The sequence below is a fragment of the Lethenteron reissneri genome, chromosome 21, assembly GCF_015708825.2.
Source record: "Lethenteron reissneri isolate LAM-NWPU_2019-01 chromosome 21, ASM1570882v1, whole genome shotgun sequence".
Classification (NCBI taxonomy): Eukaryota; Metazoa; Chordata; class Hyperoartia; order Petromyzontiformes; family Petromyzontidae; genus Lethenteron; species Lethenteron reissneri.
Window position 1 is genome coordinate 13,302,171 of NC_083799.1, and position 22,056 is coordinate 13,324,226.

Below are 22,056 nucleotides of genomic sequence, written 5' to 3' on the forward strand. Positions count from 1 at the left end.
AGGTGTCCGTTTTGTACCAGTTTAAAAGAGATCTCATAGTGGTCAGCAGGGAGTCTGTGGAGTTGAGCGAAGCGCGTCGAGGAATGGGAGTTGTAGGGAAGGTTGAATATGAAACGTGCAGAGGCGTTTTGGATTTGTCTAAGGGGGGCAAAGGTGTTAATGGGGGAGACCGAGCTTACGATAGGTACAATGTCAGCAGTCCAGACGAGGAAAGATAAGGGAATGGATGAGGTCGGATTTTGCGAACGTTCTTCTTCCTAGCGTTGTTCCCGCTGTGGCGCAGGGTCCGCTTTTCGGCATTGTCTTCTCCATTTGGCTCGGTCCAGGGCATCTTCAGGGGATGCGTTGACCGTCTTTATGTCTTCCTTTATTCGGATTTAGCGAACGTCGAACAAGTAAAACCGGCAATCGCGGGCAGTGGCGGAAATGTTATCGGTGGGGGAGAGGGATGGGTAAAAAAAAGTAACAGCGAGGTTGCGGGCTGAGGAAATATTGAAATGGTGGAAGAGATGGTGGGACGGGTGGGGAAATGGGATGCAGGGAAAAATATAATTTGGGTTTTGGAAGGGTTGATGGACAGAGAGTGACGTGACATCCAAGATTGGATGGAGAACCAGGCAGGATGAGATGCGGTGAGTGAGGTCAGGGGAAAGGGAATGGAAGGGGAATAAAATGTGGATGTCATCCGTGACGAAATTATGGGGAAATGTCAGCGAAGAAAGGAGAGATTCGAGTGGTGAAATAGAGAGAGAGAGAGAAAAGTGGGGGGACCGAGAAACTCTGACCCTTGGAGAACACCTCCAGTGAATGCACGCACATCGAGCTGGCTGCTGGACATCGCGGCCTCACTCGTGTGTTCACTCGTTAACTCATTCATTGGGATAATTGTTTTTTTACCCTTCTATCTGGCAACAAAACTGACACCTTTTTACAAGGAGTCATGTTTGCATAGACCGCAATACCTGCAGTCATAATACAAACAAAAAACATAACTCTGATAATGTATGCACTGTCCTTGAAGTTGATTGGTCCACACCCGAGACAGCTTTCCTTAGAGCCTAGTCTCACATGGGTTGGACCAGATGATGCCAAAAGGCTCACAACTCAAAGACAACTCAAAGACAATGCACCATCAGAGTATGAGAGCTCGGGGCAAGCATCTACACAATGGGAACTGGCAAATGAGGTTCTCATCCATCGGGATTCCATGCCCGTGATTACGCTCAATTGTGTGTGTTGTTTTTTTAAATTTGGTTTGTTGTTGCTGCTGTGCTCACGCACCACGGATCTCCCTTGTAAAACAGCCGGGCATCTGGCTAAACGGGACCATCATCCGTGTGACAAATCCACTCGACTCAACACTCAACAAGACACAGTCCTATTTACATTTGGGTCCTGGGATAACCGCACAACTAAACACGCCGTTACGGTCGCCAAACTGAGAACAGAAACAAGTTAGGAGAAGTCATACATACGCTCGGACCCTGCAACGTGCTCCAACTCGCGTTTGCAGCGGCGTAGTAACAACATCGTCAGCTCAGGGGGTGCGACAATTGGTCAGGTGGGGGCCCCAATTTTTTATTTGTCTCGCCTGGTCGCACCTAGGCTATTGTGTATCTCCTCCTCTTGCCTACTCACATCATCGTTACGCTCACGGTCTAGAACATTTAACGCTGTATGGGGCGCTCCGTCTTCGCAAAATGCAGCCCCTACAGCTCCATTAGTACCTCTTTGCAGTATTACGTCGCTGCTCTAAATGAAAGTCATTTCATTAAACAAAAAATGTAAACCGCTTTTCGAATAAGCGTTGTTGTTCTTTTGCACTGTTGTCGAAAACAAATCTCATGGTAGTTGTAGGTTTTTACCCTTTCAACTGGTACAAAAACTGACACCTTTATACAAGGCATCATGTTTGCAATAACCACAACACAAGCAGTCAAAATGCAAACAAAAAGAAAACAACTCTGATAATAAACCAGATCTGGTCCAACACCAATGGAGACCAGGCTCTAAGAAAAGCTGTCTCGGGTGTGGACCAATCAACTTCAATGACAGTGCATATCATTATCAGAGTTGTTTTCTTTTTGTTTGCATTTTGACTGCCTGTGTTGTGGTTATTGCAAACATGATGCCTTGTATAAAGGTGTCAGTTTTTGTACCAGTTTTAAGGGTAAAAACCTACTACTATATTTTGCCACTGGTAAAGGAGGTCTCATAGTGTCTCATGGTAGTTGTCAAGGGGACCCTAACGCTTAGCTTTGGCCACCAGGGAGGGGGGCCAAGGCACCCCCTGCCTGCCCCCCCCCCCCACGCTCGTTACGACGCTGCACGTTTGTCTTCACAAGGTAGCAGTGCGGAAGCTGACGGGAGGGGGGGGCTGTCAGGGCAATGAACGTTTGCCATTTGTTTTGGGTCTCAAAGTTTTGGGCAACCCTTGGGGAAAACGGCGTCGCATCTTGAGTATTGGGTCATCTTCACGCGAGCCATCGTTACGACAGTCGTAACGTGCCCACGCGCGGCAGACGGTCGGACAGACGCACACGAAACGCTCTCAGAGTTATCTCGCGAAGCTTTAGGAACCATAAAGAACCTCTGAAACACAACACAAAACAAGCGAAAAATACAGCGACAAATATTCTGTTTGTCGTGGCGCTTTGCTGAACGCTCACGTTGTTGACGCCGGCGCCGCGCGTCTGTATCGGTGTCAACAACTCGGCTCAGTGGGGTGACACACTTCAAACCGGCCGGAGAGTGGGGGGACTGGACTGCTCAACATCTCGAGAGCTCCAAGCTAACGCCGGAGAGCGGTGCTCTTGGCTCGGCAGACCCAACAAGGGTCCGCCCAGGCAAGGGAGTGCTAGAGAGAGGGGTGGGGTGGTGTTGGGTCCAAGCACGGGCACAACCGGGAGCTCAAAATAGCGCCAAGTCCACGTTGAGTTGAGCGAAGGGGGCTCTTGAGTTGCCGAGAGCAGAACCGCAGTGGCCCTTGAGGGCCACTTCCCTCGCTGGAGGACTTTGATGACAGGGACTGAAAGGCGACGTTGACCTAAGAAAGCAGAGCCCCTGTGTGTCTCCGCCATGGCAGCCTTGGGTGTGATACGAACTCGGGGCCAGCCTGGAATATGAATGCAGTCTGCTTTCCTGCGTGTTTTCTCATAACGCGAATTGGATATATGTAACCCGATGAATTTATAAGGGAAGACGTTTTTTTATGACGCGGATGCGAATTGTATATAACGCGATCGAGTGAACGGAACTATTTCCCGTGAGGAGGAATAAGCGGTTGTACGGCCGCGTCGGTGTAGCGTGGCGCAAGGCAGCGGGATGCTGCTGGATGCTTCTATATGCCACCCACGCACCTCAGTCTTTGTTCAGCCCGAGTTACGCATCTCACGTGTTGTCACCGCGGACTGTGCTTTACCCTCTATTATATATTATTATTTATTATAACGCGGTGTTCTTTAGGAACGCGACTACCGAGTTATAGGAGAGCAGACTGTACTTGGGATGTGGTTATTAGCTCCCTTCTTCTGCTCAGCAATTCGATTAATCGCCACGATTCGGGGTCAAGGTTTTTATTCAAGAGCCGATTCTTGGCTGTCTTGTTTGTATTGTATGTCATTCGTATTCTGCCTCGTTTGTAAAGTTCTGTTCAGTCATGTCTCCATCAGCACGGCCGCTTATCACCTCCCAGATAATGGAGCTCATTTTAGCAACGCCTGAAGAACCGAATCATTGTTTTTTTCCAGTTGCCAAACGAATATATTATAAGGTCACACTCCTCACCACTCGCAAGGTGCTGCCACAAGTGAACCACAAACACCTCGCTGGTCTCGTCAAGAAGCACAAATCATCACGCGGACTCCGGTCATCCTCGCAGCGGCTTTTGGCTGAGCCATCGAACACGCTCGCCTTCAGATGCGTTTCTGTGGCCGTCTGGAACGCTCTTCCTTGCGATATTAGGAAGCCACTGGAGCTATGCACTTTTAAATCACCTAGGTTGAAAACGAATTTCTTTAGAACTCCTTCTTGTGTTAAGTTTGTCGTCCTCCCGCACCTCCGATTAGCACGGTTGGCTACGTACAGTGTGAAAGAAGTTCTACACACATGAAAGCCGGTAAATTAGCTTATTGCGTTGATCAGTTACCCTTTGTTACTTATCGATTTCTACGCTTATTTACCGCACCTGAATGAACGTCCCCCTGCAAACACATGGGGAGAGACGGAGAGATACACACGGAGACACACGGAGAGACACACGGAGAGACATACGTAGAGACATACGGAGAGACACACGGAGACACACACGGAGACACCCGGAGACACACGGGAAGACACACGGAGACACACAGAGAGACACACAGGGAGACACACAGGGAGACACACGGAGAGACACACGGAGACACACGGGGAGACACACGGGGAGACACACGGAGAGACACACGGAGAGACACACGGAGACACACGGGGAGACACACGGGGAGACACACGGAGAGACACACGGAGACACATGGAGACACGGGGAGACACACACGGAGAGACACGGAGAGACACACGGAGACACACGTGGAGAGACACACAGAGAGACACACGGAGAGACATACTGGTAACACAGTGGTCGGCGTGCTGCACTATAAACCATGTGACCTGGGTGATATAACCTGGTCATGGCAAGTGATATTAAAACCGGTTTTTGGGCTCCCCTTGACCACTTCAGCAACCCGCATTGACCAGCGTGGTGAGGTACGGTCAAACAACCCCCATGATGGACGGACACATCATGGGGAAGGCATTCATCCAGCATCAGATTGTCAAACGGTGGTAAGTTGTTGTTTACATTTTGACATTTTTTTTATGATGCGGGGGCCCAATCCCTATCGATAAGACAAACACTGTTGGCGTACCACAGGGTGAACTTTGAACTCCGTGCCTCAGTGGCAAGGCAACAAAATACAAAACATTCCCTTTACGTGGCGAGTTCCACGACCTTTATCTCCGAGTGTTCGGTTCGCGGGCATCTGGCCAGGCTCTCTGGGCCCTCTGCTCGGTCAATATTGCCGAGGAGACTACGCGCACACCAGGGGCACAGGTGCGCGTGTGCCGGGGAATTTGGTGAAGTTGGCGGCGTTCACAGGTGGATTATCCTCGTAGCAAAAGTCGCGACATATGCTACGGGTCCCGCACTTTTCAAAGGCCCTGCGCTAAATGCTTTCAAGCTATCAATTTCCGGTTCAGCACTTGCTCTATTACTATAGTACTATACCGCCTTCAACTTTTATGAACGACTGGGTGTTTAAGGTTAGCGATTTCTCGTATTTTCTGGCTTTATAGCAAATGAAAACAACTAATTACTTTACTATGTAAGTAAGAAATGTGTTAATATTTTACTATGCAAGTACAAATTTTGTGTTTTAATATTTACGTGTTTTTATTTAGGGCCCCTTGATAACATATGCTACAGGAACCGCCCTAGCTTAATCCCGCACTGGCGTGCTCCCTCCCATTAACGGTGTGATAGAGGGGCCAGTGGAGTCAGCTGACCTCATCACTCCCCGAGACACTCGTCGCTGCAAGCTGTTCTGTCCAGGTGAAGAACGCAAACGGGCTGTGTGACTGGCTGATTGGTTGGGTGACTGGTTGTCTAGATAGCCACCTGGATGGGTCACGTGGTGGGAGACAGGTACGTTGTGTTGGTGGCTGTCTTTCTGGTTGTATCTTGCATGTATGTACGTGTAACTTTTTTCGCACCGTACGTAGCCAACTGTACTAAGCGGAGGTGCTGTCCGAGTATGTGGCTGGGTGGATGAGTGTCTCTAGCTAGGTAAGCGGGTTGCTTTTTGAGTGCCTGGGAGGGTTATTAGCTGGACGGGTAGCTGGAAGGCTACCTCACTAGTTGTGTGAGTGAGTGCCAGGCTGGGCATGTGCTGGGTGGGTGAGTGGCTGACTATATGGGTCGGTGAATACTTTGGGTATATGTAGCTGGCTGGATGGCTGGCTTGGCTGGCTCGGTTCGTGAGTGCCTGGGTGAGTGGCCGGCTACCTTGGTCGATAGTGAGCACCAGAGTAAGCGATTGGCTGACTTACCGGCCGGCTAAGTGGATGGAGAGCTGGCTGGCTGGCTGTCTGATAGGGCAAGTGGGCGGGTGGGTGGGTGAGTGGGCGGTGGTGTAAAGGGTGGCGTGAGGGATGAAGTTCAAAGTGGCCTCATGAATATCTTGTCAGGAGTGAGCGAACGAGTCGCACACTCGACTCCCCTCGTTTACCGTGACCCTATTTTTATCCCCTGACATCATCCACCGGGCGGGCGTTCTCCCGTTCAGAGTCAGTGCACGTGTCGATCTCTATTGCCTCCTTCAACTAGGCCACTCGAAATCCACCTGCTCGCGCCAAACTTGATTTAAAAACATTATTCAAGATGTTTTTTTTGGTAAATCGGCCATCGTTAAGGATGAATGCAGTGCGATTATACAATTGTATACGTGTAGGTAGGTGTACATCCTGGATGTCGTGATGGAGCTGCGTGGTCAGTGCTCGCAAGACACAAAGCACCACTCTCCAACATGGCCATGAGATAGACAATGGCTATTGTACGTGAAGCTATACCGTGTGTAAAGTAATTTGTGGCGATAGTAACATGCCTATCTTGAGCCGTATTCTTCATCTTTGCAAGAAATTGTCAAGTCGTGTGAATATCGTGATATCTGCATAACTAGATGAAGACATTTACGGTCGGTTTTCTCAGGGAGCAGTGAAACAGCCTGTTTCAGCAGAGACTGACTCCTGACTTTGATGTCACAAAACTAATTTAAAAGTCACTTTAAGTAGATCTCTTTATCCATGCTGTGGTTATAGCTTTCGTGTGCCCTGCAGAGAGCTTCGCCTGCACGCAAATTAAACCCGAAATAATTCGTCCTCAGAGCCAGAAACGGCAAATTAATTAGAAGAGCATATTTAACCAAAATAGAGGGGAGGGGGTTTTGTTGGGTTATATCGCGTAAATATATAAATGTGTCATTGAACCCGCCACCACCCGACACGGCCGATTACTAAGGTCTGTCAGGATAAAAAAAAATGCCAATTCGTTACTAGTTCAGCAGATTGGTGTGTTGGAGAGTAATATTGGTCGCGGAAACATATGTTAAACCGTATTTGAACGTGAAAGATCTTTTTTTACACGCTTTTATTTAACTCACTCTGTCTGTTGTTGTTGTCTTATCCTCAAATCTTGTAACTCAATTTTAACCCACTTTCCAATGTGGTATCGACTGCAAACTTGATATACTTATGTCTTACTGATGACAATACCATATTCTATCATAAATTATATTTTTTTTAAACCATCTTTTTTATATGTTATGTTTCGGCTTGGGTCTAATTGTCCACACTCAACTGACGTTGGCTGTAATTGGCCACGGTCCCTTACGTTATGACAAGCTTCAGGGCCACTTCCTGGAGTCGTGGAGTTCTGCCATTTCATTAAAGCGTGTTTTTAAAAAAAGTATTTTTTAATATTACTTATTTTTTCGGCAATCATTCCATAACCCCTGTTTCACCACCAGCTGCTGCCACGACAATTCTCAGACGACGACAATCGGCCTCCCTCTGAGCCACCCGGATGCCCCAGTGCTGGCGGATTTTGACAAAATCACGAAAATTACTCCAAAATGTAAGGCTTATTATGGCTTTACGTCGGGGTACCTACAGTGGTGCTGCCGTGGAGTAACGTTGAGCAACGCACGACTCGAAATTCGGTGGAGGTCTCCAATCTGTCCCCCCTCGGCTCGGCAGTTTCAATGTGTGTCCGAGAGTCTTCAATCCCCACCGGCCCCTGTGCATTGAGCAGCATCTATCGGTCCACCGCAGTCAGAATTACGAATCCCTCGCTCGTCTGAGGTTACGTCTCTTGAACTTGTTTCAAACCAACGCCACACTTGGTCAGAATGCATAACTCATTTAAACGTGAACTAAACTATGCACTCTATGAGACCTCCTTTACCAGTGGCAAAATATAGTAATAGGTTTTTACCCTTTCAACTGGTACAAAAACTGAAAAACTGACACCTTTATATACTCTGATAGTATGCTGAGTTGTACGCCTTTTGGCGTCATCTTGTCCAACACCAATGGAGACTAGGCTCTAAGAAAAGCTGTCTCGGGTGTGGACCAATCAACTTCAAGGACAGTGCATATCATTATCAGAGTTGTTTATTTTTGTTTGCATTTTGACTGCTTGTGTTGTGGTTATTGCAAACATGATCCCTTGTATAAAGGTGTCAGTTTTTGTACCAGTTGAAAGGGTAAAAACCTATTACTAAACTATGAACTGTTTTCTCTTTTCGATTTAAAGCTTTCGTGACTGCAGGGATTCATATTCTTGGTTCTTTCGATAAAGTCACGTAGAAGGGAAATAATAAAATAAAATAAAATGTTTATTTTGATTATTTCCCTTCTTTGTGACTTTACCGAAAGAACCAATAATATGTTTTATCTTTATTTTACCAGGTAAGGCCCACTGAGATACAAGGCTCTTTTTCAGAAGCGAGCTGACCACAGATGATAGCTCAACGAAGTGGCTTATCATGCAGAAATGTACAACATCCAAATACTCTAAAAGCATGTTTTTAAATGCGGAGGGAAAAACCGGAGGATCCGGAGAAAAATCCACGTGACCACCGGGAGAAAATACACACTCCAAATATACAGCAGCAGGCGTCAGGGTAGGGATCAAACCCATGACCTCCTGTATACCAGGCGAGGTAGTTAACATCCGACCACTGCGAGATGTAAACCAAAGTCAGGTGGAACTGAAATGTTGACCACAGAGATAGACGACTGGAATTGGAGTTGAACTTGGCGCATTGCATCCTCGGGGGGGGGGGGATTGTTGAGGTCGTGTGAATAGCGGAGGGATCGTCGCGGTTTTGTTGACGGCAGTTGTGATGCGAATCGGCGCTTGTGGTGCGAGCTTCGGGTGTTTCACTCTTCTCTCCGCTGACCTCCCTCTCCTCGCCTTCTGCCTTACAGACTCAGCCATCTCTTTACCATAATAATAAAAAGTGTACCGTTCCTGCCCCCCCCCCTCAACCATTATATATACGGAGTGGTATCTCTTGTAATCTCTCATTTACTTGATACAGCTGTCGGGCTGTGACGGTTCCACCTGAAGACGGAAGCTTGTGTTGCCTCCGAAACGTCGTGATTTTTATTTTATTTTACTTTTATTAATTTTAATTTTTTACCTACGTGACTTTACCGGAAAAACCTAAGAATATGAATCCTTGCAGTCACGAAAGCTTCAAATCTAGAATCTCTCTCGCTCCCTAAATTATGATCCAATTAAACTCGTCTCTTTTACAGCTGATGTTACGGGTGAAAGCTCTACATAGATACGCATAAACACACACACATACCCACACATATACACATATCTATATAAACACCGACATACGTACACGTATACACGCACCAATATAGTGCGTACACACAGACACAGATCCCCCGTATTGCCTTTTAACAGACTGTTGGGGTATGTAAACGCATTCATCTACAAAGGCACCTTCACACACAGCAATACATACAAACGTACACGCACACACGCGTTGGATGAATGATTAATCTCCGTACAGCTGTGTCTGAATGTGGGGCTCGGTGTCCTTTCAGACCTCCTTTGAAAAGGAGACTCCCCCAGGTTTCAATTAGCTCTTAATCATAACGATGGTAGCCTCTGCCCAGCCCCTGCTGAATGAAGACCTCCCCAAACTGTGACGGTCACTGCCGGTGGGCTCATGCCTGTTCGTAAACAAATGTAATCCAGTTTAACACCGAGTAGGATGCTTTCGTGACCAATATTATCCATAATAAATGTTTTTGGGTTAGATCGCGAATTGTAAATGTTGTAGGTTTTTATTCTCCAACACACCGGTGTGATGAATTAGTAACTAATTGGCACGTTTTGTTGACGTGACAATCCTTACTAATTGGCTGTGTCGGGTGGTGGCGGGTTTAACGACACATTTATATTTACGTGATTTAACCCAAAAAAACCTCATGTACCCCAAGGGGCCGCCATTGGGCCGTTGGGCCTTGGAATTAAGAACGCTGCTCTAGAGGGACGTATTTAGCCAGGAAGCACAGTACTGTAATGGAAGCACAGTAATGGATTTCGCGAGAGCCAATTGCTTGCCAGTCGCGTGTTAACCAACGAAACACGGGCACAGCTGACGGCAGGCAGCAGATGGGAGGGTGCCCTCCAAGCCCGCAAACCACTGTACAATCTGCCAGCCCACTCCTGCTGCAGCCTACTCAGAATAATCGACCCAGCGTGTATCACAGTTGCAGGTGTTAACGGAGAGCGCTGTGTGGCTAACTGCCTTGATTACTGCAGAGCCAATCCTTACTGGGACTTCAGGAGAGAGAAAAAACCTCAGCAAACTACAGCGGCTTAAAAGCAACTCCTGCCGTCTTCTGCATGGACGCGGTCATATGGCTTCCAAGGCTTGGCTAAAAAAATACTTGCGTTGGTTCCCATATTAAATCAAGGATATAGTATAAAAGCACTATCTTGTGCCATCTAGCTGTCTCTCAAAGTCTCCCCCATACCTATCCACCCTTCTCACTCCACTGACCGTAGCAAACCGCCGCGTGGTCCTACGGAGCACGTCCAATAATCTGCCTCATCGTACCCGGAACCAGGACCATCGTGGTTGAGCCACGTTACTCCTCCGTAGCTGCACTGGCAGCCATCTGGAAATCTCTCCCACTGCACACACGCAGCAGCATCTAAGCACCATCCACCTTCACGCAGCAGCTCAAGCTTCTCACTTGTTCAGGCCCTCATCTGTTGAGGCCTCCACCTGTTTCAGGCCTTCACCTGTTAAGGTCCCCATCTGTTGAGGCCCTCATCTATTGAGGCCTCCACCTGTTTCAGGGTTTTCACCTGTTAAGGCCCCCGTCTGTTGAGGCCCTCATCTATTGAGGCCCTCACTTGTTCAAGCCCTGGTCTGTTCAAGCTCGCATATGTGCGAATTTTAAGCTCCGGCTTTGCGCCTCTGAGTTCTCGATCGAACTATGCGTCCGATTTGCCAAATATACACGCAGTATAAATCGTGTTTTTTATTGTTTTGTGATGATTCTCTCTTGACTATTTGTATCAATAAATCACAGCACATTTGTCAATAACGCATTGGCGATGTCCCTTCACAGCACAAGTGTTATTGACGAATGTGTTCATTGCTATCTGTGCTTGTTCACCATCGCCAACACAGCAGTAGCGTCATCAAATCTTTGTTTTATTGTAGTGAAGAGTCGATTCTTCTTTGCTCCGTGTGTATTATCACTTTAATATTGTCTATTGAATGCCATGCCTCCTCGGTTGCTCTATGAGCAGAAATACAACACTAGCATATAATATAAGTTGTATAAATAATGAATCATTTTGATTTACCCAAACATACGCAGACAATTTGTTGGATGCATTCCGAGCGTAAAAAACAGTTTAGATGATGAATCAACACTTGTGGTCGTGCCTGGCTTCCACTGTTTGCATCGACTTAGGGTTCCATCATACCTCCGGGGTTGATAAAATAGCTAACACTTCGTGGGAAGTCAAAACAGTGGTTGTCTTTCCGGGGAGACTGGCTTTTCTAAGTAACAATGTGGAATTTTCATCACTGACTTAGGATCATCAAGAGAGATGTACAACTGCCCGTATACTCGTTCATCAGCATGGCAACGGAATTACAATGCTGACTCATTAGAGCTGTTTGTGTACCGTATGAAACCGGCTGTGTAAGCTCGTTTATAATCTTTATACCAAACAAAAATATACAGACCTTTGTTGTCAACTGCAGGGTTGGTGAAGGGTGGAAGGCCAGCAGCTGTCCAGACATCACTCGCCACTGTCGCTAACCGTGGCCAGGAATCAAGCTCGTATTGCTGGCTTCAGAGCCCAATGTGCTCACCACTCCATCATTGCGTTCCTGAAAGGCTGTCCCATTCCATAATTCTATTACCATGGAAATAACCAGGTACAGCCAGAGTATACAATATCCAATGAAGTGCTATGATGGACCACAAGACGGCAAGTTTTGACCTTTTTTTTTTATTCACGCAGCTTTCAACTCGTGTAGGACAGCAACCGACACACAGCTGAGGTGTGTGGCTACAAAAGAAGAGCTGTTTCTCATTCGCAGCTCCAGCGCGCGACCCAAATTCCACAGGGAAATGTCACCACCACGATTGCGCATTTATCAGCTGTTGTGCCACATGCGCCCTTGAAGGCACTGTCCATGGTCCTGACGCTGAGCAGATGAACAGGACCATTGCAGGAGAGGTTCCAGCCAAACCCACTCCCCATCCCAAACCGCTCACCATCCCTAACCACTCACCATCCCAAACCGCTCACCATCCGAAACCGCAAACCATCCCTAACCACACACTATCCCAAACCGCTCACCATCCCAAACCACTCACCATTCCAGACCACACACCATCCCTAACCACACACTATCCCAAACCGCTCACCATCCCAAAACACTCACCATCCCAAACCACTCACCATCCCAGACCACACACTATCCCTAACCGCTCACCATCCCAAACCGCTCACCATCCAAAACCATTGGTGGGTGGCACTGTTTTTCGATGGCAGGGGAAGGGGAGGCTGAGACTGAGCTGGGAGGGCGGCGGGCGGTGGGGATGGTGAGGGGGAGAATGACGTATGTGGTCGCAGCTGTGTCCTCGATATTCCTGTAAATGCGATTGCCATTCCCTTGTGGCCACGGGGCTTCATGGAGCGATGTTGTAGCGTGTGCACAGAGAACATTAAATGCAGCCACAGAGATCCCTGGCTCAGCCCCGAGCGTGCGTGCGTGCGGAGCGTCACTGCGGTAAGCTACAGCCTCGGCGCCTTTGTGGACTCGGTGCCGATGTGCTGACGTTGACTGTAAAAATGCACTTACAAATTATTTTAGGCTGAGTGGACCCAGCGTAGGCTCGGACCACCTTCGTATGCCAATAATGTGACGGGCATTGTGACGGGGTGTTTTGGTTGGTAGTGCACGCACGTATACACATGCGCACGCCCCCGCACGCGCATGCATGCGCTGAGACATAAATCACACATCCGCACAATTGTAGACGTACAAGCGCAGTTATACACACTTCCATATTGTTCGACATACACAGCCAAATACATTGGAAGATGTGTTCATAAAAAAGACATGCAGCTACGCACATGCATACACACACAAAGACAAAGATAGCCTTAACAGACTGTTGGGGCAAGTGCTGTTAGCGAGCACCTATTAAGGCCGGGACGGCACATAAGGGTGGCCAGCACCACGCCCAGACGTCTTTGTATCCCCAGTGGCGATGTTTACACACTGCACCAGGTACTCATTTGAGGCTGAGTCGACCTAGAGGAGGTCCAGGACCGATTTAGAGAATCGTCACTGGTGTTGGCCGTGAGCGGGAATGGAACCGCTCCCCACACACACGTACACCCATAACTGCACACATCTCATCTCCCTATAATTGGCTTCAGAGCTCGTCAGCAGTGTCAGAACCACGTTTTCAGGGAGTGGATGAGCCATTCTCCCCATTTTATTCCACAGCAGAGACATATTTTATTTGCTCTGTGCAATGCTGACGACATTCATGGCTGCACCGGTAAAATTAATCACAATCCCTGAGGTTTGCTGTCTCAGTTGCTCATTTGAAGGCTCGTTTTAAGTGGAATGTGCCTCTTGCTCGCCCTCCTCCTCCTAATCCTCCTCCCCCATTAGGGCTTTGATGACGTGGCTTTGGTGCCTGCGTGCCTTGTTTTGTTTCACATTGAATCGATTTCCTGACACGCTTCGGTACGAAGACGGCAGTCATGGCATTGTTCTCGGTACGCAACGGACAGCGCCCAGTTGAAATCTCGCTGAATTGTTTTTCAGCAAGTGTCCAGTGCAGAGGTCAGAGCACCCAACTCCCCGTCGGACGAGAAAATGTTCAAATTCCGGCCGTGGTTTAATTCGGGCAATCGCACGCATCCTGTGTCGATGAAACTGTGTGGCAATAACGGTGGTCGTCCTGTGTAGAAACAAGCCCATGCCGTAATACAGGTTGATAGGCTACACATTATACTCTTATATATTTTATACCTACGTGACTTTACCGAAAGAACCAAAGAGTATGGATTCCTGCAGTCACGAAAGCTTCAAATCTAGATTAGACTACACATTGTGTGGCTCTTCGTCAGCCTCTACAAAACAACCTCCGTGCCATGGAGGTTGTTTGACCATACTTCACCACACTGCTCGATGCTGGTTGGTGATAGGGGGGCCCAGGACCAGTTGGACATATTGTTCCCCAATTATGTTATCCTATGCAGAGAATAAATCTCATGCCCGTGGGTTCAGAGCGACGTGCGCTAACCACTGCTTCATCTGGTGAAAAGTATCTCAACAGATTTGTGGGGTGGAATCGACGGTGGTGACGCACGCTGGTTTGTGATCTGCGTCGTTTGGCTGGGGTTTTGTGGTTAATCAAGGGGCTCATAAAATCGACAATGGCAGTGGGGATAGGCACGGGTTGGGTCTGTAAAATATATTGAGCAAACTAACCCACATGACCACCACAACCACCACCAACATCGCCACGACCACTGCCACCACCACCACCACCGCCTCTCAACCACCACCGTCTCTGCCACCACCCATCAACCAGTCTACAACGTTCACCTTCCTTATACGTAAGAGCATGTACGTGCTGTGTTCGTGTTTTTTTATGTTGTGTTTTTCCGGTTTGGTTTGTGTGCGTTGTGTGTTTGTGCTATCAGTTATGTTGTGTGCTTTTGTATTATGTTTGCGTTGTGTATTTTGTGTTGTGTGTTCTGGTTTGCGTTGTGGATGTCTTATGATTGTTTTGCGTGATGTTGATCATGGTTTGTGTGTGTGTGGTTCATGCTGTGTGTTCACGCGTGTGGGTTGTGAGCGTGTGTTTTGGAACGCTCACTGCTCTCAGCCAGGTGGCACACAGCTCACGTTTCCGCTGTGATGGCTGCGATGGCACAACTGAGCAACGGGGGCCTCTGATCATAAAAACATATGTTCAAACCCGGGTCAGGGTCATGCCACACTTTTATTGAACAGGGGGTCAGTGACACGGGAACCATCTGACACTGCTGCACCGCTTCTTGGAGGAAACAATCGCTATACTGTGAGACAGCAGACAGGACCAGAGCTGGAGACAAGATATTAACGACAACGCGATAACTAAACTTACCTAAAATAAAGTTGTTGTTTTTTACTAATATAGATTGTGCCCTAGAATTGGTTATATTTTCTGCAAAAATGATCTTCAAATCATTCATATTTATTCGTGGACATTAGGAGGCGTCACGCAGAAGCGGTGTAAATCCATCCCGTTGTCGGCGATTATCCGTGTGGTTAAGAGATAAGTGCAGCTTCAAAATAAATATCTGGCAAGAATACCCCTCCTACGTCATCGCTGAAAAGAGGCGTTTCTCCGCAGATAATACTTTCACAACCAAAACATCTCCCCTCTGGGCGAGATGGCGTTTCCCCATATCAGTAACAGCATCGCACTCTATCTACTCTCCCTTGTACCCACCGGTCTGATAACGGAAACGAGACTCGACGGCATCGCCACCCGGCGCCCGCGGCCACTCGCTCGCAGGGCCTCCATCTGCCGGGGTCATAAAACTCCGCACCCAGTGGGACTGCACGGATGCCGGGGCCGAGGACATGCGGAGGGACGCAGCTGTACCGAGATCCACGCCACAATAAGCCCTAGCGACGAACTGTAAAAATAATTTAGAAAAAGCCTTTCAGTTATCCAGGACACCCTCGATGAGTCTCAAGGCTCTTTTTCAGCAAGGTGCTGCTGCATTATAAATCATGGTCAAACATCCAGAGGAAGGCCTTTCTCCAACACTGGATTAATAAATGGACTGGATGGCTACCTTGGTGCTAATCGGAGGTGCTGTTAGCAAGCTCCCACCGAGGTCAACACAAGCGCACGAGAGGTTTGGTGTGGCCGGAGCCAAGCTAGACTGCTCCAGGTAATCATTTCATGCGGTGTTCTCCGATGGAAAGCCCAAGACTTTTTCTAGCCGTCATTCAGGAAGGCTGCGGGATTCGCAGGATATGTGTGCTAACCACTGCACCACCGCTCCCCAGCAGGAGCTTGTGTAAATGATGCATGGGAACTGAACACGGGCGAGTGTTGGGTGTCAGAGTGCTGCCCCCTGGTCATTGTCGGCGGCGAGCGGTGATGTAAGCGCCGGTGAATTGCGTGGGCCACGGCCACTTGATTTACAAAAACACACCTCGTGTGTGTACATCCTCAAACATTTTATGTAAACTTGAATTGAATCTTTCGTGACTGCAGCAATCCATACTCTTTGGTTCTTTCGGTAAAGTCACGTAGGTAGAAAAATAAAATAAAACAAAACATAATATATGCGGGGACGATACTCTTATGCAGCGACAGAAGCTCATTCCATGCTAATCTCTCTCCCTAATCTCTCTCTGCCTAATCGACCTCATTAACACAACTGACGTGCTTGCGTCCGGAGATGGAATTCCTTTCCAGCTCAGACCCAGCCTGCTTGCCCTTCGCCAACATACATAACCTCTTGTTGTAACAGCTCTCTCGCTGGTTCAGCAGTTCCACTGCTGGATGATTTTTTCCGCCTGAGGACGACCGCTTGTGTTTGCGATCGAAACGTCGTGACTTATACGTAATGTAAAGTTGCCTTTTATATTGCGTCGGCGTCCATGAAATTTGCATCAAACAATCGCCGATGAACCACAGGGCAGTCAGGCGGTGAGCCGCCGCTACCAACAATTGCCCAAACTCTTTACGATTCGAGATGCCTTTAGCCGACCAATGAGTTTTGATACGTTCGGGAAAAACACAGATCACGCGGACGAGGGGGCAACACTCCATCCCGTACAGAATGGACCGATGGCGCCAGTCCACACTTGGCCCTACCGCCTTCTCGTGGCAAGAAAGTGAACGCAGGGGCTTCTCCTTGACGTTGACAGGTGTCGAGGGGGTGATCCTGTAGAGGGAATGAGCACCACAGATGCACTTCGATGGACTACTGACAGATAACGAGCACAGCGATGGAATGATTTATAAAGTTCCTTTTCCGAGGCGCTTTACAGCAATTATACAATTGTATGATAATTGTTTTTTTTACCCTTCTATCTGGCAACAAAACTGACACCTTTTTTTACAAGAAGTCATGTTTGCATAGACCACAATACCTGCAGCCATAATGCAAACAAAAAACATAACTCTGATGATATATGCACTGTCCTTTATTATCAGAGTTATGTTTTTTGTTTGCATTATGGCTGCAGGTATTGTGGTCTATGCAAACATGACTCCTTGTAAAAAAAAAGGTGTCAGTTTTGTTGCCAGATAGAAGGGTAAAAAACAATTATATTTTTTACTGGCAAATGAGGTTCCAATGGTATACAATTGTACATAAGATGATAATGAAGTGAAATTATGAGGTTTATGACCATCCAAATGGTAATACTAATCGGAATTGTCTCCTCCCTGTCTCCTTTTTCACTTTGTCTCACAATTACACACCCCTACACATACACAACGATTCTCTGCATACCTTATCTCTCTCCCTGCCTGCCCCCCCCACTCCCCCTCTGTCTTTTTTCCTCCCACGTCCTCCTCCTCTGTCCCCCATTAAAGGTAGGCCAAAGTTCCACGCTCTCCTCCGCTCTCTGCTCTCCTTCGCTCTCCGCACGTCGCCATGCACACGCAGAGCGGCCGCGGTGGCCCCCCTGTGATGCTGGGGGGCGAGCCGGCCCCCCAGCGCCCGGCGGCTGCCCCCCCTCCGACCGACATCGTGGCTTGCACGCTGGGGCCCCCCGACGGTTCCCGGGGTCCCCGCCGCGGCGTCTCCCCGAGCAAGCCTGGCGACGACCGCGGCTTCACGGAAATCTGCGTGAAGGAGCCGGACGCGACGAAGCAGCAGCGGCAGCAGCAGCAGCAGCGGGAGGTGGATGGAGACCGATTGGCATTGCTTTCGTCATCTCCGGAGGAGCTGGCGTCCGCGGGCCGGGCGATGAGCGCCGGGCTCTTGTGCCGGCGCCAGGAGGTGGCGTTGGGCGACGGCGATGCCGGCGCCGGTGGGGACAGCCTCGTCACGCTCACCATCCTTGACGGGGGCGGCGAGGACGCGGGAGAGGGCGGCGCGCGGGGCCGCCCCCCCACGGATTGCCGGCGCCCGGAGGTTGGCGGCAAAGGGGGCGGTGGCGGCGGCAACGTGGGGGAGGGCGGCAACGCCGGCCTCCGCGACGCGACCACGGTGGAGCTGCCCTCTTCCAATTCGTCATCGTCAACATCCTCATCTTCTTCTTCGCGGAGAGTCGCTACCTCCGTTCCCGGAGGTGGCGACTTGGTGCGGCTGCCCCGGAGCGACCTTAGGGACGAAGATGTTTACGACGATGACGAAGGGCAGGAGGAGGCGGAGGAGGAGGAGGAGGATGAGGCGGAGGATGAAGGCAAGAAGGAGTACGGAGAGGGGCAGCCGAACGGCGGGCGCGGGGACGGCGGCGAGAGCAGCCTCGAGGGCATGCGGAGGAAGATGCAGCGCAGCAAGTCGACGGGCGGCAGCTTCCTGGAGGGGCTGCTCGGATGCCTGCGGCCTGTGTGGAGCATCCTGGGCAAGGCCTACTCCACCGAGTACAAGCTCCAGCAGCAAGGTGATAGGCCATCCCTTACAAAACCCCCCAAACTGATTGCGATCTAAAATGTGTAACCTCATCCATTAATCTTTAACCCTACGCTATAAAGCTAAACTTTAACCGGAATATACAACCTATTGCCAAACTAACCTCAACCGGTAAACTCCAACTCCGACTATTTAACCCCGCCTCTCATTGGTTGGGGCTGTTTGGGTGCTTGGCTGTTAAATGGGCGAGCGGTTTAACCCCCGACTGTGACTCCCAGCAGTGATGCCACGATTTCCGTTCTCCAGGGTGAGCGGAGGGATCCCCCCCATACCCTCGTCCCCCCACCAGCCCGTTGCCTTCGCCCTGTTCGCCTCGGCCGGTCCCTCTCACCGCCATCGCTCCTCCGCCCCTTCTTCCTCCCTGTTATTTTGACTGTCCCCCCGTGCCGGCCGGCGCAGACAAGTGGGAGGTGGCATTCGAGGAGATAGCAGAGCTGCAGTGGCTGGGCAGCGGCGCTCAGGGCGCCGTCTTCCTGGGCAAGTTCCGCGGCGAGGAGGTCGCCATCAAGAAGGTGCGCGAGCAGCGCGAGACGGACATCAAGCCGCTGCGCAAGCTGAAGCACCCCAACATCATCGCCTTCAAGTACGCCGGGGCCGCCCGTGACCCTCCCCCCACTCCCGTACCCTCTGACTCGTGACTCTCCCAACCCTGACCCTCCCCCCCCTCCTGTACCCTCTGACCCATCGACTTTGTGCCCCATAACCTCTGAACTCGAAATCTTCAACCCCATGCTCTCTGAACTCTCACCCTTTAATCCGATATCTGTTGACCTTTACAACGCATGTCCTCCGACCTTTTTGCCGTTCATCTCCTTGAACTTTGAACTCTCACCCTCAGAGCTCACACTCTTCAGCCCGGTGACCTCTAACCTCTCTCGCAATTCCGCCATGTTGCCCTCCGCTCCCCCTCCCTTCCCCCACAGGGGCGTGTGCACTCAGGCACCGTGCTTCTGCATCATCATGGAGTACTGCGCGCAGGGGCAGCTGTTTGAGGTGCTGCGCGTGGGCCGCCTCGTGTCCCCGCGCCTCCTCGTCGACTGGACATGCGGGATCGCGAGCGGCATGCACTACCTGCACACCCACAAGATCGTCCACCGCGACCTCAAGTCGCCCAAGTGAGGATCGTAACAGCTGAGTGGGAGACGACGCGTCTCCCTGCCACGTATTGGCGGTATGCCGGTGGTACGCAGTATTCTTAGGTTTTTTTTTCGGTAAAGTCACGTATGTAAAAAAATAAAATTAATAAAAGTAAAATAAAAATAAATTAAAAATTACGACGTTTCGGAGGCAACACAAGCTTCCGTCTTCAGGTGGAACCGTCACAGCACGATAGCTGTATCTCCCTCACTTGATACAGCTATCGTGCTGTGACAGTTTCACCTGAAGACGGAAGCTTGTGTTGCCTCCGAAACGTCGTGATTTTTATTTTATTTTTATTTTACTTTTATTAATTTAAATATTTTTACCTACGTGACTTTACCAAAAAAAACCTAAGAATATGAATCCTTGCAGTCACGAAAGCTTCAAATCTAGAATTGGTACGCAGTATAACAAATAAATAAACACATACTCTTTAGGTCTTTCGGTAAAGTCACGTAGGTATAAAACAACATTTAGATAATCAAAAATAAATAAAATCACGACGTTTCGGAAGCAACACAATTCATTTTAGATTATTTTAATTTTATTTTATACCTACGTGACCTTACCGAAAAAATAACTAAAGAGTATGGAACATTGCAGTCACGAAAACTTAAGATCTAAATAAAAACATAATTTGGATAAAAAAATGTTGTCTGCGATTCGCAACCCTGGTCAGAAAATCTTGCAGGATGCGTCAAAATCGGTTCTCGTGATGTCGAAGCGATCGCAAGACGAACGTTTATACGAGCAGTTGAACGTGAAGCTTTGCACAAGTGTGTTGCCGTATCGTAGCCCCCAGCCTGGTGACGATTGGCCTCGTGTCCCAAAGGCAGATTTTACTTCTCGTGCCCTAGACTTGGTAGGACGGTTCCTCGATTCCACGGACCCAAATCATCGGTCAATATTGAGCTTTTGTAGCAAGTCCCAGTACACAGAATAAAACCTTGACGACAGGGTCAATTGATTTTAGACTTGTATGAGGACCGGTGTGTTATGCTGCACCGGTGTACCACCGATACGTCCATATGTCCCTTCACATAAAACAAATTTATACTTTATACTCATCTCATCAGACACGGGGCCACTGGCCACTGGTTCAAGTGACTTTTGGTATCTGAATCTGGAGTCGGGAGCTCAAGTCGGAAGAATGATCTAGATGCGGCGTAGCAAACAGCCCTTGCCCCAAAGTCGTTATGGGAGGTTTTGTGGATATGTGCATGCATAGGTGTGCATGAACATTTGGAGTATGTGCATCATGAGTGTCAGAATATATCTGAATCAATGAATTGATTGATAAAATATGCATAGTGTGTGCGTTCGTTTGCGTGTCTGTGTGTATGCACTCAGGGAGCGGTGGTGCAGTGGTTTGCGCATTGCGCTGCAAACCTCGCATCTGAGTTCCATTTCCAGCCATGGCGACATCCAAACTGGTCTCGGGCTTCCCCTAGGTCGGCTCAGCCTTAAATAAGGACCTGGTGCAGTGTATAAAAACATCAGCACAGGTATCGCAAAGGCGGCCGGGCGTGGTCCTGGTACCACTCCAGTCTTAATAGGTGCTCGCAAACAGCACTTGCCCCGACAGTCCGTTAAAAAGGTCTATGTGGGGGAATCTATGCCCTCTCTTTGCGTTGCTGCCGCGTTGTTACATCGACCTCACACATCGTGCCGCTTGCCCTCCCCTTGCGCGCCAGCGTGCTGGTGACCCAAGACGACAAGGTGAAGATCTCCGACTTCGGGACGTCCAAGGAGATGAGTGACAAAAGCACCAAGATGTCGTTTGCCGGCACGGTGGCGTGGATGGCGCCGGAGGTGATCCGCAACGAGCCCGTCTCCGAGAAGGTGGACATCTGGTGAGTCCCCCCCGTGGTCAGAGTGCACGTAGTCCCGCAAGGGGTGCCCCGGTGGTGAGGTGTTAACTACCTCGCCTGGTATACAGGAGGTCGTGGGTTCGATCACCAACCCTGACGCCTGCTGTGTATTTGGAGTTTGCGTGTCTCTCTCTCCCCAGGTGAGATGTTAACTACCTCGCCTGGTATACAGGAGGTCGTGGGTTCGATCCCGACCCTGGCGCCTGCTGTATATTTGGAGTCTGCGTGTCTCTCTCTCTTCATCATCACAGTGGCTAGGAGATGTTAACT

At 49.3% G+C, this 22,056-nt stretch overlaps 1 protein-coding gene across 2 annotated transcripts in view; it reads left to right on the forward strand.

The window, feature by feature from the left end:
• The window catches only part of LOC133345258 (mitogen-activated protein kinase kinase kinase 13-like), a 38,997-nt gene that overhangs the window by 6,847 nt on the left and 10,094 nt on the right, over positions 1–22,056 (forward strand). For both annotated transcript variants that reach the window (XM_061555865.1, XM_061555866.1), the window contains exons 2-5: positions 17,731–18,746; positions 19,175–19,358; positions 19,699–19,890; positions 21,610–21,768. In XM_061555865.1, the coding sequence (XP_061411849.1) occupies positions 17,792–18,746; positions 19,175–19,358; positions 19,699–19,890; positions 21,610–21,768 (1,490 nt within the window). In that variant the 5' untranslated portion in view covers positions 17,731–17,791. The remainder of the gene's footprint in view (positions 1–17,730; positions 18,747–19,174; positions 19,359–19,698; positions 19,891–21,609; positions 21,769–22,056) is intronic.